The following is a 16,797-nucleotide window of genomic DNA, read 5'->3' as shown; positions in this document are numbered from 1 at the left end:
ATAACATGTTATTTATGACATCATATACATCTCAGTACATTGACAATATCTGCCTTGAAGGCCTCGAGCATTTCCACGATCAATACACTTGTGCAGTTTTCCATTCTCGGTTCAGTCTTCCTTTCATAGTCTGCAGTTTTATCTTCATCAGTGCTTCAGGCTGCAGCCTGATAGTTTTGGCTGTCTGCAGTATTTATGGCACTTAGCAGGTATCAAAATGAATCAACTCGATCTCTACTAAACTTTGTCCCCATGTGCATACAGTACTTACAATCATGCTACAAGATGTACTGCATTTGGTGCTACAGAATGCTTTGAGTAAAAATTACAATAAAAAAGACAAATGCGTTCACAACATATAAAACCATGATTTTGCCCAGTAGCCCTCAACAATGTGATTTGAGATGGTTTACAATAACTGCGGAAAAAAATAGGCTCTAATACACCATGTAATATTTATTATGAATGTATTTTTCTTCATAAATATTTACAGTCTAGACTTCTGTTAGAAGAAAATAAAAATCACTATTGGGCATTCACGTTAGATTCAATGTTCCGCAAATAAATGCCTGTTAAAAGCAGGCACTGCATCATTTTCAGGTATCTTCAACTAAAAAGTTGAGAACCACTGATGAAGCCTATTAAAAACTACAGATGTATTTTGCTGAGTGCATTTTACTGAAAATTTAATTCCAGGTATTATACTATTTTACACATCTTAAAATACATATTTATATGATACATCATGAAATGCAGACACATTTTAGGGATAAAGACATATTTTTTCCCCTGTCAGACAGTTTTGGACTGTCTGGACCATCTTTAAACATAAAAACATTGTAGATGAGTGGCACATACAGAAATTATGGCAACGTCACATTGAAAGTTTGTCGAGAGAGAGAGAAACAGTCACCCATGCAAAATGTCCAGTTTAAAAAAAAAACATTTTCACAAAACTCAGAACTGAGAGTTTCACAGCTCATCACTTTTAAACCATCTCCATCTTTTCTTGAGAAGACGAGGAGCCTTTGCTGCATCAGTTGTCCCACAGCAAAGCTAAGCTCGAGTGACAGCACTTAGAAATGGCCTCAGTTGTCATTGGTCCCAGTGAAATTGGCCGATGGGCTACTGCTTCATGGTGTTCTTGATGGTCCACCTCTGTCCAGAGCAGGGCTGCAGGACCAGTAGGTGCCCGAAGTAAACATTAGCTGGCACCACTTCCAGACAGCGTCCCGTGGCTCGGTTTATGATCGATTCACTCTGCAGGGCAAGAGGAGAGACCATGCTTTGGTTTTAACAGGTTTTAGAGATGGTCTGTGTACCGCATGAAACTAAAAAGATGTTACAAGAACCTGGTCTGATGTGGGCAGATGTGTTTCTCATTAAACCTTTTCAGTTAACATATGAATTATACATATAGTTTTCATTACACTGAATGAACACAAAAAACAGCTGCTTTAAAACTGAAAGCCACTGACCACTGAAAATACAACTTTCTATTTCCACTGTGCTTTCAGCACAAATATTGTTTCAACATTATTTTAGAAGATAAATTGACTTACACACAAGGTAAAGGTGTAATCCCACCATTTATATATTCTCTCCCACCCCTGTGCTCCTCTCTAACATTCACATTATTACATTACTTCATCTCACCTGAGTGAAATGCCACGTCTTCTGCTTCACATTGGTCACCTTGTCACAGTTGAGGAGCTGAGGGAAGCTGCTGATCTGATCGTCCACCACACAGCGAGTGTCCTCCCCGGTGCTACCCAGAGGGCCCAGGAACAGCTGACCCTCTTTGGTGTAACGTCCTAACTGAGGGGAACCACACACACAGTACATGGACAATCTGAAACATCATGGATTGTGTTGTTTGTCTTGTTTTCAGAGTTTCCCACCAGCTACTCAAATTTAATCAGAAATGCTGTAAGAAAGCTAATCTGCATTTGTGGGTGTTTTTGGAGAACTAAGGTGACTAAACATGCATTAACTAACAGCTGCAATAATGATCTGAGCTTTGTGATAACACTGAAAAAAAGAAGTAAAGAAACCGAACTGAGTGAAGTTTTGTTTGTGTATTTGGCAATAACTTTATCTATTAAGGCAGGCTGCCTTTTGCTTACAGAAATAAGATCCATGTTCCAAAAACTGCTGAGAGCTAAGAAGAGAACTAAGTGGAAGATTTTCCAGTGAAACCCCCAACCGTCTTATCAGTCTAAATCATAGTGTTGCTCAACCCACTGAGATGCCTAAGATTAGGTTTCCTAATGAAATTCTGTTATTTGGACATTGTTGACAAATCAGCACAAAATTGCACAGGAAGTAACAAAATAAAACTTCCTCCTAAAGCGTGAGTGAAATTCGCCTTTGTTTCATCTGGGTGTCTTCCGTCTTGACTTTCTGAAAACCTCTGAAAAGTGTGTTCCTGAAGTTTTTAGCACATATTCTTAGATTACATAAATGAGTATCTACTGGATGGTAAAATCTGAGATTAAATAATAATTATTTATATAGCAGCACCAGTTTTCCCAGTTCTCATCAGACTTTGACAATGTGCCCAAGACTCATCAGATTCGGTTTCTAATGGGTCACCCATTAATTGGAAGATCAGCTCCAGTCTATGTGTCATTGTGCAAGAGACTTAACCACAAATTTCTCCCGATGGCTGAACCAATGGTGTGTGAATGCGTGAGTGAATGTTAGTTTCCCTCTGATGAGCATGTTGGCCATCAGTGTGTGAATGGGTGAATGTGACATGAAGTGCAAAAGTGCTTTGAGTGGTTAAAAAGACAAAAAAAGCAGTACAAGTCCATTTACCACGCAGCATTTTTAAAACATCTTGAAATCCCATGTCGGCCCTCTAGAGGCCACTGCTGCTTTTTAAGACATTTCTGGGCGCAGTCACCTGTAAAAAGTGTCTGACATCTGCACAGAAATGTGTTCTGTCAGATAAATAACTGCATCAGACACTCATGTTATTTGGCTGCACTCTCACTACACAGAGATTAAGTTATTTTTAACTTTGATACATTTTCGCATTTTACTACCGGAGCCAAGACCTGTGCATCCCTGAAGTAACTGTTTACCACTGTGAGCTAAAAAGAGATGCCCTGTAGGATGACGGGCTGAGGAAGTGACGGTGGCTGACTCAGGGCTTCAGTGAAGAAAAAAAGAGAAAGGCAACACGGAAACATTTTTATCTTGACAGTAGGATATTTATCTTGACACGGCCTCAGCTGAAATCCTCCAGCTGAGCCTGTGTAACACAGCTGTAAATCACATCACTGATTAAAACCTGCTAATGAGTTTTATGGGGTTTTTTTTAAAGGGGGAAACAAAGATAGTTGGTAGGAGATGCAGCATGTGGACATTTTGTTGACAGTGTGGTGTTGGTGATGTACCTGAGGACCCCATCCGTGACAGGGGTGCAGCGTGGCTGTGTGGTTCTCCTTCATGCCCTGATCCACACACAGGTGGCTCACTTTAGAGTTACGAATCTGAAATAAAATAAGAAATCTTGGAAATCTAGCTCAAATATTGTCAAGCAGGATCTAATTATTCTGAAAAAGCTTGACCCCATGAGCTAATTAGCATGATTGTCTATCAACATTTTGATACCAATCTGGATCTAAATGCAGATTTAAAAACTTCAAATAACCTTCAATCCTTTAAGACAGCCCCAACACCTGCATCCTTTAAGACAGCAGGGGTGTCCAACAGCCCAATTTGATTTCAAGTGAGCCAGAAAAAAACATCTATTTACTGTGAAAAATTAGCAGTTTCAACTATATTATTTTTTGGGTTGTTGGGTTAAAACCAAACCAAAAGCCAAACTAAAAGCCAAAAATTTGTAGCACCTATACAAAAGTTTAACCTAATATAATATTTTTCATTTTTGAAAGTCAAATTTCAGAGTAAAAGACATTTATGGTGAAAAACTGGAATTATTTTTCTGTAATATTTATACTTTGCAAAGTTATCCAGTGGGCCTGATTGAACCCCTTGGCGGGTCAGTTCTGGCCCACGGGCTGTATGTTTGACACCCGTGCCTTAGAGGTATATGCCCCCTGAGTGCTCTCAAGATGGCTTTTTGTTGTGGGTATATATATTTTTAATGTCTCTCTCATTCGTTTCAGTGGTTCCATCCATTTGGGAAAAAGTACCAAACATTCGATGTACAAGCCTCTCTCTCCAGCCTCTTACTCCTTCATGTCAGTTTGACTGCTGACTCACCTCACCGTAGAACAGCGTGTTGTTGTACCTCCTCATCTCTGGGTAAACGTTGTCGAGGTACCACTCAAAGCTCTTGCACTGCAGACTCTTCCTCAGTGCAACCCTCTGAGAGATGTCTCCGTAATCAATACCGTGGTTCTGCAAGAGCACAGGGAGTCATTATCAGATGCCTTTGCTTTAAAGCAGTCTTTTTTCTGCCTGGATAATTCAAATAGTAATCCCCTACATTTTAACACAATGTTCATTTTACTACTGTCTGCTGATTACAAGACAATAATGAATAAATTGGTCCCCAGTTTATAAAACATTTTACATTTACACATGATATAAGAACAATCTGGCACTCTCAGGGTTGCTCTTTATATTTTCATTAACTTCACTAAGAATTGACTTGTTCATGTGAATCTTTTCCTTTCCTCATCAAAAAAAGGAGCTCTCATACCTCCATGGGGATGTTCCAGGCCAGGTAAACGTTCGATTTGTACTCGTCCATCCAGACTTCAGCCACACGCAGGGCGTTACGCCGTGTATGGAAAGCTATATTACTGTGGTAGGGTTTCTTTATCCGTGCAATGTGAGCCACTCTGGAGCAAGGCAGCACCTCCATACTGCCTCCACACAGCCACACCTACAGTTGCATTACAGTAATACAGAACAGAGTAAATAACTCAAGCTGCATTAATGAATTTGTGGCCATTAGGGGCCAGTAAATATCAGAATAGACACACAGGTACAGAGCTTGATTTGGCAAACTTAATTTGGCATTTGTATTTCTGGCCAGCTGAGGAATGACTCTTAAACCACTAGATACTTTGTCTGTCTACCATTTGGTGTTGGGAAGGGAGTGTAGTGCTTCATGAGAGCTTTTTGCTGGAAGTGGCTGCCTACAGGAGTTCATGAGAGCTGAGACTGAGATATTTGGCAAAAAACCCAGACAAAGAACTAAAAAAGGACCTGTAGAGGTGCGTGGTTGGATATTAGTTTTATGATTATGCAGTGCATGTGACCCCTTACAGATTAAATTGGTTTAATATTCTCAGAAACTGATTATGTTGGGTTTAACAACCTGAGAATTTCAAAATGCTATGTAATGATTGTTGGCTATTGGGAATTTAAATGGTTGAGGTCCTTTTCTTTGCCTTCATGAAACCACAGGCTAATAAAACCTCAGTAAAACCACAGACTGTCTGGTATTTCAAAATGTACAGAGACAAACTCCCCAACCTTCACGCTCTATGTGACCTATTTATCCCCATTGCCCTGCTGTGAGCTGAACACACAGGACTGGTCCTCTAGGACTCTTAATGGGGCCTCATTTATCAGCAGTGCCTTGCTATGGCGGCCACTGCTCCACTGCTCCACTTAAACCTACAGGCGTGAAGAGGCAGCAGGAACAAGAGGAAACTGGGTGACACACAAACCCTGATGCCCAGTTCGATGTTCTCCCCTCCGTAGACGTCCATGCCGGAGTCTAGCAGACCAAGCTCGCCAAAATAGTCACGGTTGGCCACAAAAGAGCAGCCTATCATGGCGGGAGTTCTGCCACGAGGGAGACATGACAATAGAAAAAGAAATTACACAAAACCTTTGCTTTGCCTTTATCTGTGGATGTGTTTCTTAATGTATGTACAGTATGTATGTGCACATGCATAAATGTGACATGAAGTTTTATTTTCTATCTATTTTCATCAGTGTTTAGTCTGAATTTCAAAAATTGGATCAGATTCAGATTCATAGTAAATATTTGGGTGAAAATAAAACAAATCTAATTCGAAGCACAAACAGTCAGTGCTTGAAGCGTTTTTCATTTTAATTATTTTGTGGGAGTCTGCCTGGCAATCTGCAGTGTATTTATTTGTTTATATATCACTTTATTCTGTTTCATAAAGCATTGTCAGAGCTGCACTCACAACAAGGGATTTTTTTGAGTACGTGGAGACACACAAACCCAATGAAAACACTTTTAAAAAAATGAAAATCATAAATAACTGATAAAGATGTGAGTCTGAAATGGTTCACTGTGTATTTCTGTGTTTGTGTGTGTGTACAGATGTGGGCATGCATGCAGAAGTATGTAGGCAATGTCCCTTGTTGCATTCTGTGTAGGTGAAGTTCGCCCACCTGATCGGAGCTGACATGTCCCCCTCGTCCCACCACTGTTTGGGCGGGTTGATGTACATGCACCACAGCTCCCAGTTGTATCCGTGGCCTGAGTTCTCATAGCGCTCCACCTCGAACGTGTCATGCTTGATGTTGTCGATGGAGGGCAAGAGAATCCTCTTGTGGTCCTCTTTTATTCTGGCCAGAACCGGCTCGGCCCTGACAAGAGAGTAAACACGTACACATGTGCACACTTATATACACAAACTCAAAGACAGCCGGCACAGAGCTCCTCTTAAGATCTCCACTCTCTCGCCCACTTGAGTCAGTTAGAAAGTCCCTGAAGTTGTACCAACTTTATTACAAATTCTATTTGATTCGGCTCAGTGCAGCTCTGGAGGGCATGTGTCTATTTATGCTGAGTGAACTGGGTTGTGTACATACTCTAAAGTACTCACTGAGCTGGGAAAATGAATAGGAGACCTACAAAAAGGTGTCAGTGGGATGTGGCAAAAACGTTGTAAGCAGTCAAGTGTTTATGTCTCATTCAGATCCGTTTCATCTTCCAAACATTTCCTCAAAATGTATTTATATAAACAAAACATAAAGAAAACATGAAAATGTTTCCTTTATGTTTGTTATTTCATGAGCTTAATGTCCTGCAGTATCTTTTAATCCCGATTCTACAGGCTCTACAACTCTCCTTATCTTTAAATTTCTCAGGCGTGAAATTGCTTCTTGTATGTTGGCTTCTGCTGCTTCTGCTATTCTATATCGTCTCTTTCGATGTTTCTGCAAAGCACTATGTTACTTTCTTTTAAAAGTGATACAAGCCTGCCATTTTCATTACAGTTATTATTGAATTTAATTCAAGACAAGTCATTTCATTATTTGTAAAAGCTGATATCACAAATCACAAATTTACCTCAGGGAGCTTTACATTCTTTACAGTATGAAATGCTTTTTATCCTTAAGCTCTTGATTCGAATAAGGAAAAATTCCCCTCTCTTTCCCCCTTAATGAGGAAAAGCTTGAAGAAACTTTAGGAAGAGCAACAGAGGAAGGATCCCTCTTCTAGGATGGTCAGACATGTAATAGATGTATGAACAAAATAGGCATAGATAGCAAAGATAGCAAGATGACAGAATTAGAGACAGATTGATCACATGTAAAGTATAAAGAAGGTCTTAATCCATTTCATCTGGTGATGAATACACCTGGATAAATGTGGCTGATTGAAGTGCATTGTGCCTGAATACAAAGTAATAATTTCAAAGAGGTGATTTTAAGATTTGTTATCATTTCATCCATAAAAGTCTAACTTTGAGCATCTGAGGTCTTATTTAATCCACCCTGATGCCAGTTGCTCACCAGGATGGCGTAAATTCCACGTGGGCGTCAAAAAAGCCCGTCACCTCGGCGGTGGCCACCTTCCATCCCTCAATTCTGGCCCGGATCAGTCCCTCTCTCTTCTGGTTCCTTACGATCTTCACTAGGCCGGGGTAGCGCTTGTTCACGTACTCCTCCAGCGGCCCTTTCAGCTGCTCTGAAGTTTGTAAAATGAAGATTACATCAAAACACGATAACGACAGTCTCTTCACTGAATCTTTATATGCACATCTTGAATAGTTAAAAAGCAAGCCTGATCCAAGAGCTATGATCACAGATATGAATTAGCTTCACATCATGTATTTCATTTGTTAATTAGAATAATTATCACATGTATTCCTTGTCCAGGACTGTCAAAAATCTGCACTCTGATGTATGGCTTACGCTCCCACATTGCACAGGCGTAAACAATCACACAAAAAGCTCCACTGCAAGCACACAATGATGAGTTTCGATAAAATAACATACACAGAAACATAAAAATGACATAAATCTCCTCTCTGGGCTCCCTGCAGTGCTGTTTTTGAGTTCTAAAAGACTCCAAATGACACCAAAGGGAGCCTGCAGCTTCCAGAGCATCAATGACCACTACCTCCCAATCACCTCATCAGCCATTCCCCCTCCCTGGACCCCAACATCCTCAACCCTTCTTCCTCTACACCACAAACACATCTATGCTTAAAAATTCCCTCACATAATAAAACATTTTTTATATGTAATTATTCCTCACTCATACACTTGTGATCACAAACTTATTCCCCATGCTGCCCGTTCTCTGTCTTTCACACATACATCACATTATGCATACACGTTCAGCTGGCTACATAACCCAGCCTTTATGCAGTCACTGAGAGTGGTGAGTGTTATTTGTTTGCATGCCTCGCCCTCTGTGCCGCTGCTGGTAATGGAATACAATTCTTCTAAATATAAAATTTAATCTGGGGAATCATGTAAATCAGGAAATGGTTCCATTGTTTTCAATTAAGTAATTATTTGTATAACACTTAAATACACTGTAGGTGGATCAAATATTTAATATTTATAATTCTTTTGTGGTTACACCATTTGACATTTTCAGGAGCATTTAGTCTGTATGTCATTTCAAATGACATAAAACCAACAAAAATACAAAACAAAATGTACATTTTAACAAACCTGGTGCTGCTTTCAAAATATATTTTAAAGATATTTTCGTATTGCTCATCTTGCCAATCCTTATTTGTTGCTGACCCTTATGGGGTGGGCTTGAGTGGTAATTATATACATTATTCACCTTTTTTTCTTTTTTCTTAGATTTGACTCGGCTGAGTTTGTTTAAAACTGGTATGATTGTCAGACTCATCATGTTTTTTTCCCTGTTATATAGACTTATATAGCTATGTTATTGCATTCCCAGCTAAGTATTGAAGTTAGTGAGTACAGTGTCACTTTTACCTAAAATTAAAAAAATATAAAATAAATAGCCTTATACAAAAATAAGGCCTGAATTGTAGCCACAGTCATCCTTGACTGTGACTGAAGTTATTTACTATTTCCATGTTTGATTAGCAATTGCAAAAAATCTGTAGTTCCCAGCTGTTTTAGAAAAAATGCTCAACCTTTTTTTATATTAAACTTAGCATTTGTCATCCGTTGTAGTTGGGATTGAATGAAACAGACAGGGAAGGGAAGACACACTAACATACTGTTTCTTTTTGTGTTTTCATGAGATTTGTTGACAATAAAAGAAATAGAATAACACCAGGCTTATCCTTTATAGCTTCAGCTATCTCATCTCTCTCCCCGTTTCCTCTGTATTTGTCTTTTCTTCCCGTTCTGTTGGATTGCTCCTTCTCTCTCTTCCAGATATTCATCGCCTTGCACTCTCTCTTACTGCTCCTCTCTGTCCGACCTCTTTTATCTTAGAGCCTCTCTGTCCCTCATCCTTTTCCCTCCCTCTCTCTGCCACTTTCTCTAATAGCCTGGTTTGCTCTCTCAGCCACTCTTTTCATTCTCTGTTGCCTCTTCATCTCTGTATTTCCTCTTCTTCTTCCTCCTTCCTTTCACTTTGCCTATTTTCAAACCCTCCAGCCCTCCTCACTCCTCCACCTTTTCCTTATTTCATCATCCCTTCTCTCCAAAATATCTCTAATGCCAATACCTCTTGCTCTTTATCTTTCTCACACCGCCTCTCCTCTTTTCACTTTGCCTGGCTTCATCTTCTTTCCCCCTCCCCTCATTGTCTCCTTCCCATCCTTCCATCTCACAAAGCCCAACTTGGCAGCACTGCCCAATAAATAAGACAGGGACATTTCTCCCGTGACATCCAATTGTGGCACTCCGCCTCTATCTGTCTGTCCACCCTGCAAAAATTCGACACCATCAGTCACCTCAGCAAATGCTGCTCCTCAAAAGCAATGACCACGGCTTTTGTCAGAGAGACGCTCATTACCTTGTCATGTCACGAAGGCCTGTTAAACATGTCATGACACCATCCCTCGAGCCACATTTCAGCATGTTCATGAGCAACATACATGCAACAGGCTTTGTGTTATGTTTGGAGTGGAGTTGGTGTGTTACTGTGTGTATTTTTATTCCTACTCTTTCTATGCTTTCAGTGCATGTTTGCCACCATGTATTGTCACTAAATAAATGTCAGAAATGTTCAAATTCTATTTATAGTGTCTGTTTGTGTGTGTGTGTGTGTGTGTGTGTGTGTGTGTGTGTGTGTGTGTGTGTGTGTGTGTGTGTGTGTGTGTGTGTGTGTAAAAAGCTTAATGAAATACAAGTTTCTGAATACTGAAGGTGATATTTTTATTTAAATAGCTAATGTTTTGTGCACTATATTCATTTTTACTAAAACACTTTACCAACACCGTGATTTACTAAAAGCCCACTTAACACCATGAGCGCTGGCTGAAGTCTAAAAACAAAATAAGCACAAAAACTATTGCAGAGCAGCTGTGGTACAAAGAATACCTAGAGTTTGTCTATATTTAAAAATGAATATCTGCATGATTATATCCACTAACTAGTATACTGCATTTCTCTGATTCTAGTTAGATGTTTAAAGTATTTGATGGCTCAAATTAAAAGGAATTAAAACTAACTATTGCTAGGATAGTGAGTGATGAGATTACAAGTCTTCTCTCATCCTGCTGTTGATCTGTATCTCTTCACTGGCCTCTACAGGAAAATACGGTATTTCATTTGAGATGCAACAGATTAAAATCAAAAGGAGTAAAAGACGTTGTCACTTTCATCACTTGAAATTTGGGGGAAGGAAATCTTTCATTTCTACTGACCGTCATCGCTGTTGTCATCCACCAGGATAATCTCTTTGAGCAAGTGAGCTGGCGTGTGATTGACAGCTGAGTGGACCGAGCGTAGGATCACTGACAGAGCCTCGTTGACGAAGATGAAGATAAGGGAGATCTGCGGGAGGTCTCTCGGGTAGCTGACCTTTCTGCATCTGCACAGAAACATGCAAACACACAACCCATGTAACAAAACCTTTTCACATGCCCGCCTGTGTATCCTGTATCCTGGTCTTTGCACGCCCCACTCATCCCCAAACTACCTCTAGGGGGTTGCTGATATCTCAAAGAGGCTGAAAGGCCTTTTCAGCTGTAATCACAATCACATTTTTTTCCAATTTGGCCTATTCAGTGGCTGTCAGCTGCAGATAAGAGGTCTATTTTGCTGTTGTTTAGTTTAAACACCTTCATTTACTCATCTCCTTTTTATCAGTAATCTTATTTCCCATTTGAAATTAAATGTTAATTAAATGTGTTTCTTCAATAAATCTTTCATGAAACACTTTTCTGAGACACTTTGGCTTTTTTGTGGCAGAAAAGCCTCAAAAACAGATGCCAGCATGGTTTGGTGGCAGATTAACAATGAGGAATGTTGACATTTACAAACAAATTAAATATTTTATTTTACCATTTCAAGTATTTGCTAATATATGTGAGGAAATCTTGAAGTTTTGCACACCTCAACTCCTCCTAAATACTACTAAAATCATGATCATAAATTCTGTGTTAGAAATATATTTTAATCAAACATATAATACAAAGAATTTAGGTCTATTTTTGGAACAAAGGGACATGCAGTTGCAAAGAAAGAGCTGTGTTTGAAGAAGACCCTAAAAAGTATCCAAGCAGCAATGCAACAGTGTGAGGGAGCGCATTAAAAGCCCCCCAGGGGGTCTACAGAGAAAAAAGCCAGCAGATCCATATCACTCTAATATAAGGACTCTACTGTGTGTACATAATGTACAAGGCAAGAGGTGCCACAGCAATTATGGTAATATGAAGTAAGAACAGGAGGCGGCAGGGACGGATGGTGCAAATCAGTGTAACCAGTAACAGCATGCATAGCGGAAAGAAGAGAGCAGCATGAATGATTTCAAGTGTGAAAGTGTGGGCTTGTCATATTTGCAGTACAGCTTCATCTGAATGTCACTGTGATTTTTCTTTTGGCATTTCTTAACTGCAGTTTCTTTTTACTTATCAGCCAATAAATATATATGCTGATACCATCATAGAAGTGATAAGCTAAAATCAGTCATGCCTGTATATTGATCTGGCTCGTACTAGTGTATAGGATGTTTTGGGGAAGGAGGTCTTGGACAAATCGATATAAAGAAGAAACTGAGCAGATTTATTCCACATCCTTTAAAACTTCTGTCTTTCTTCTTTATACTACAACTAGAATTGAATTTAATCTTTGTTTCTTTCCACCTCTCTCTCTCTCTCTCTCTCTCTCTCTCTCTCTCTCTCTTTCTCTCTCTCTCTCTCTCTCATCTCACCACCATCTCTGGCTCTGCAGTATAAAGGGAACTTCAGCCAAACACAGCAGACTCCTCACTTCAGTTTCTATGCTCCTGCTAAGCCTGAAGATATCACACCCTAACACGCTTCACACACCACTTTGATCCCTGCAACATAAAAGAGCCAACAAGTGACAAAGGAGAGAACTGGATTCTGATCCTTCCACCTCACCAGCCTCCCAAAAACACATACATATATACATATATATATATATATATATATATATATATACATACATATGGCATGGTGGCAGTGACAGGCTGACAGCATATCATTACTGACTGACTTTCAAATACACACCGCACAAAGCAATGTGTAAATGGATGAGTTGATACCAACACACACTCCAGGATATACGCAAGGATGTTCACATTCATCAGTGATGTGTAAACACAATTTGAGGTGTGCCGTTTATGAGCAGTTGTACCTGTGTATCCATGCATGCATGCCTGCAGATCAATAGCCAGCCTATTCATTAGTGCAATTCTATCAAATATGAGAGTAAGTGGGAGAGAGAGAGACAGCGACTGAGAATAAAAGAGGGAGGTGAAGAGCTCTATAAAACACTGCATGTAAGTAACTGCAATAAGTGACTGTTAAAATGGAAAAAGGTCACAATACCACATTTTTAATCTGTGCTTCTCAATGAGCAGGTGTCTGATTTTTAAAAAGACAAGTGTTCACTCAACTTTCATCCAAATTCTTAAAAGGAAAAAGTGAAAATCTCATTTTCAGTTAAACATAATAGTTGCAAAGATAACAGTGAGATCTTTGCATTAACTAGGAAGGGGAACAATGTCTAGGGAGAACAGGCTACTGTTTGTTTATTAGGATCTGCATTAGTTATTATAAATAGCTATTCTATCTGGGGTCCACACAGATCACACACACTTGAATTATTCAAGTGTAATTTTTTAAATCTCAAAATAAACCCCAAACCAACATCACCTGGATGGTTAGATACTCACTTGCTCGGCCTGTGGTCCGGTATGGTCCGATCCAGAGATATTCTGTCACTGAGGTAGGCGTTGTAGCCATACTTCTCTCTCAGGTATTTAGCATCGCTTTCCTCAGCTGGGGACAGGGTGGCTGGGAGTCCGCCTTTACCCCGACCCCCAAAGCCCTCAATCAGACCCAGAGATTTGGACAGACCTAGGCGAGGCAATCAGGAGAAGATTACACATTGGGATCCTTCAGTCTGACTGAGTAACTTGCTTACAGCTCATAGCCTGAATCTCCATCACAGCTCAAAAGTCACACGAACATACAGAACATAACCAGGCTGCCAAAACAGGTGACCTTCTGAGCTGAATTCACATTATGAAAAATGCTGGCACAGATTCACAGTATAAGGACACATTACATGAAAAGTGTTAGTCTAGGAATCCTTAAGTTATTTACATGCACATTGATTTAAGAACCCCCCCAAAAAAGAAATATACTTTATGAAACTTGTTTCCGAGTCTTATTAGTGTGACTGGGTGTGTTTGTGGACAGCAAAGTGATTAAAGTGACTCCTTCAACTAAATATGTTTTCTACTCTCTGTGTTGGCAAATATCCTGCTGAACTGTCCAAATACCTAAGCGCTCCAGCACCTCTAACCACCCTGGAGGAGGAATGACATTGTGCCTCTGCAGATGAATAAAATAGTTAAAACAAACACTTAAAGCAAAATAGAAAAAAAGTCATCTGAACTTTAACTTTCAATTAACTTTAGTCCATTGGAAAACTTAAATGGGAATAGCAATATAAACTGCCTGTTAAACGCCCCCTTTTTTGTGAAGAATCATTACAGATAGAGTGGTTCAAAGGTATTTCTTTTTTGACAAAACTTAGGGTAACCTTGCATAATTGTAGGAAAAAGACTCTAATCCATTTACCTTACCCATTCCCATTCCAACCTATAATTGACACATTTCGTGTTAAATGAGATATCTTGATAATGAATTAACATTTTATTGCTGTTCTTGGCGTCCTTGCTGCGGAGGTTAACAATCAAGTAATAACATAAGCGGTGTCTGCTCAGAGTGAAAGGGACAGACATTTCTTTAGTGCCTTCATTTCCATTAAGCCACAGAGAGAAAGTCACAAAGCACTGACTTTTTCCTTCTTCTGCTGATTCCTTAGGGGACACCAAGCTCACGTGTTATTTAAATGCAATTTAAATGTTGCACTGACTTGCTCTTTACCATTTAACTGCCTGTACACCACGTCCTCCAGCGAGCTCAGCCTCTTCAGCAGTAGCTCATGACTGATGCTGGGCCCCTGCGTCGTCCCGTTGCCCCGGGGCCTCTTTCCGTCTGCCGGAGCCTCCGGACCGGCGATTTGGACGCTGCGTGTGTTGCACTTGGCCCAGAAAGTCATGAACCCCGCAACAGCGAGCACGTTCAGCACCAGTAAAACCCTCCATCTTCTGAACACAAAAGCCATTAAAAAGTCGCCGGTGTCCGGGCTCCGTGTGGTAGGGGGGGACAGGAGGGAGGTGGGATGAGGAGGGAGAGGGGTGGGTGGGGGGCAGTCTCCGGAGAAGCAGTACGTGTCACAGATTCAGGGCTCCCTCGGTTTGCGGTGTGCGGAAAGCTGCAGGGATAATTCAGCAAGCGGGCAAAAGCAGCAGAGCTTCTAGAGAAACAGCAAAGACCTACAAAAATATGAATACATTCATGAGAAATTGCTTTGATTCCTGGTCATACACCTGCTCTCTCTTACCATTTGGCATCGGGGTTAATTTAGGTTGCATCCCCCTTCTGAGGAAATTTGGGGCGCCTGGCCATCGGCTTTCATCCGTGTCACTGCCACTTAACGGCCTGGTTTCAAAATCACGCACGGGATATGTAAGACAAAGACACCAACATATGTTGAGCTTGAGGAACAGATACTCCTAAATAATTCAACAGTGAAATTATCAAGTCCGTCTTTTTTTCTTTCTCTCTCTTTCTCTCTCTCCCTCTCTCTCCCTCCTTTGCGTCTAAACAGAAGTCGGCAGTGATGATATGCGCAGTACAATCCTCGCAGATGCTCTGGAGAAATCTTCTAAGCGAGCAAACAACCTTTCCGCTCCTCTAAAGCCTGTTTGCACATCGTCCTCCACCCGTCACACTTTATAATAATCACAGTGAGATACAGCCAAGGAGACTGCATGGAGCATCAGCAGATAGCGGCGGTTCAAGAGATGCAGCATCCTCCGGAGAAGGTAGAGAGATGCTCCAGGAACGCAGCAGCAGCAGCGGCAGCAAATACAATACGTCCTAATTTCCAGTTCTTCCTTCACATTTTCCAGTTATTCTTTCAGCACCATGGTTCCTTGTTATTATGTACGCCCTTCTTGTTTGTTGTGTCATGTTATTTCCTCTAATTCTCCTTATAACCCGCACAGCACTGGATAAGGGGAGCAGGGAAAAACGTGGAGTGGATCCGGAGACGTTTTTTTTTTTTTTACTTCACAGCAGGTCATGAGGTGGTGGGTGGGGAGTCTACTCATTGGCACACAATTATCTGCAATTACAGAGCATTCATATATTTTATGGTGGTTCCCACAGTGGGATTCTGGGGCCCACAAGGGGTCACTGAGATATTTTTTGTCCCATATTAGCTTTAAATTTAAAATGTTTTACTCCCTTGTATGGCACAATGACATGAATGTTCTGTTCAGAAACAGCATTAACCACACACAGATTATATAAATAGCAACCTAACTTTGCATATGCATAACTCACAGTTCCTCTTCATAGGGAAAATTCTAGTCCCTTTCCCTACATAGAAATTTGATCATCAAAACAATGAGGCAAAGTCTCTTAGTCCCTAGAAAGAATTTATCTGATCAATGGCAGAAGAAGTATTTTTATTTGTGTAGTGGCAAAATGAAGTAAGCATATAAAATAAAACCCTTCACTACAAATAAATGTACTTTTATTCTTCATTTGATTAAAGAACAATAAATAAAGTAAAAGTACGCATTTTGATTGTTAATATGTGAAGTGAAATTATAGATGCATTTAGGTGTAAGAAGCATTTTAATACTGTAACTGCAGTTGGTGCTTAGCTGAACTACTATATATAGTATGATTTAGGGTAGTTTCATCTATAGCATAGCATAATAGGCTATTTTATTTTAAGAGTTTATTAGGCATATACAGTATTTCATGATTGAAAAGTCATTAGTAAAGCTAATGATGAAAAAATTGTACTTGTGTACAACAGTTGAGTACTGAACTTTGTAGTTTCCACTGCTGCATCTTAAATTCAGTGAGATATAAC

At 40.1% G+C, this 16,797-nt stretch overlaps 1 protein-coding gene across 1 annotated transcript; it reads right to left on the bottom strand.

The window, feature by feature from the left end:
- Positions 1–1,125: 1,125 nt before the first annotated feature.
- Positions 1,126–14,970, bottom strand: galnt17 (polypeptide N-acetylgalactosaminyltransferase 17). Its single transcript, XM_053320526.1, has 11 exons — positions 14,730–14,970; positions 13,508–13,691; positions 11,010–11,176; positions 7,708–7,882; positions 6,358–6,555; positions 5,658–5,775; positions 4,679–4,864; positions 4,237–4,374; positions 3,405–3,500; positions 1,657–1,818; positions 1,126–1,260 (listed from the first exon to the last, which is right to left on the bottom strand). Exons 1-11 carry the CDS (start codon positions 14,968–14,970, stop codon positions 1,126–1,128), a joined length of 1,800 nt encoding a protein of 599 aa, XP_053176501.1.
- Positions 14,971–16,797: the final 1,827 nt, after the last annotated feature.

The sequence above is a fragment of the Scomber japonicus genome, chromosome 6 (assembly GCF_027409825.1).
Source record: "Scomber japonicus isolate fScoJap1 chromosome 6, fScoJap1.pri, whole genome shotgun sequence".
NCBI lineage: Eukaryota > Metazoa > Chordata > Actinopteri > Scombriformes > Scombridae > Scomber > Scomber japonicus.
The sequence above is the reverse complement of the archived record's forward strand: the minus strand, read 5'-3'. Positions and strand labels throughout refer to the sequence as shown.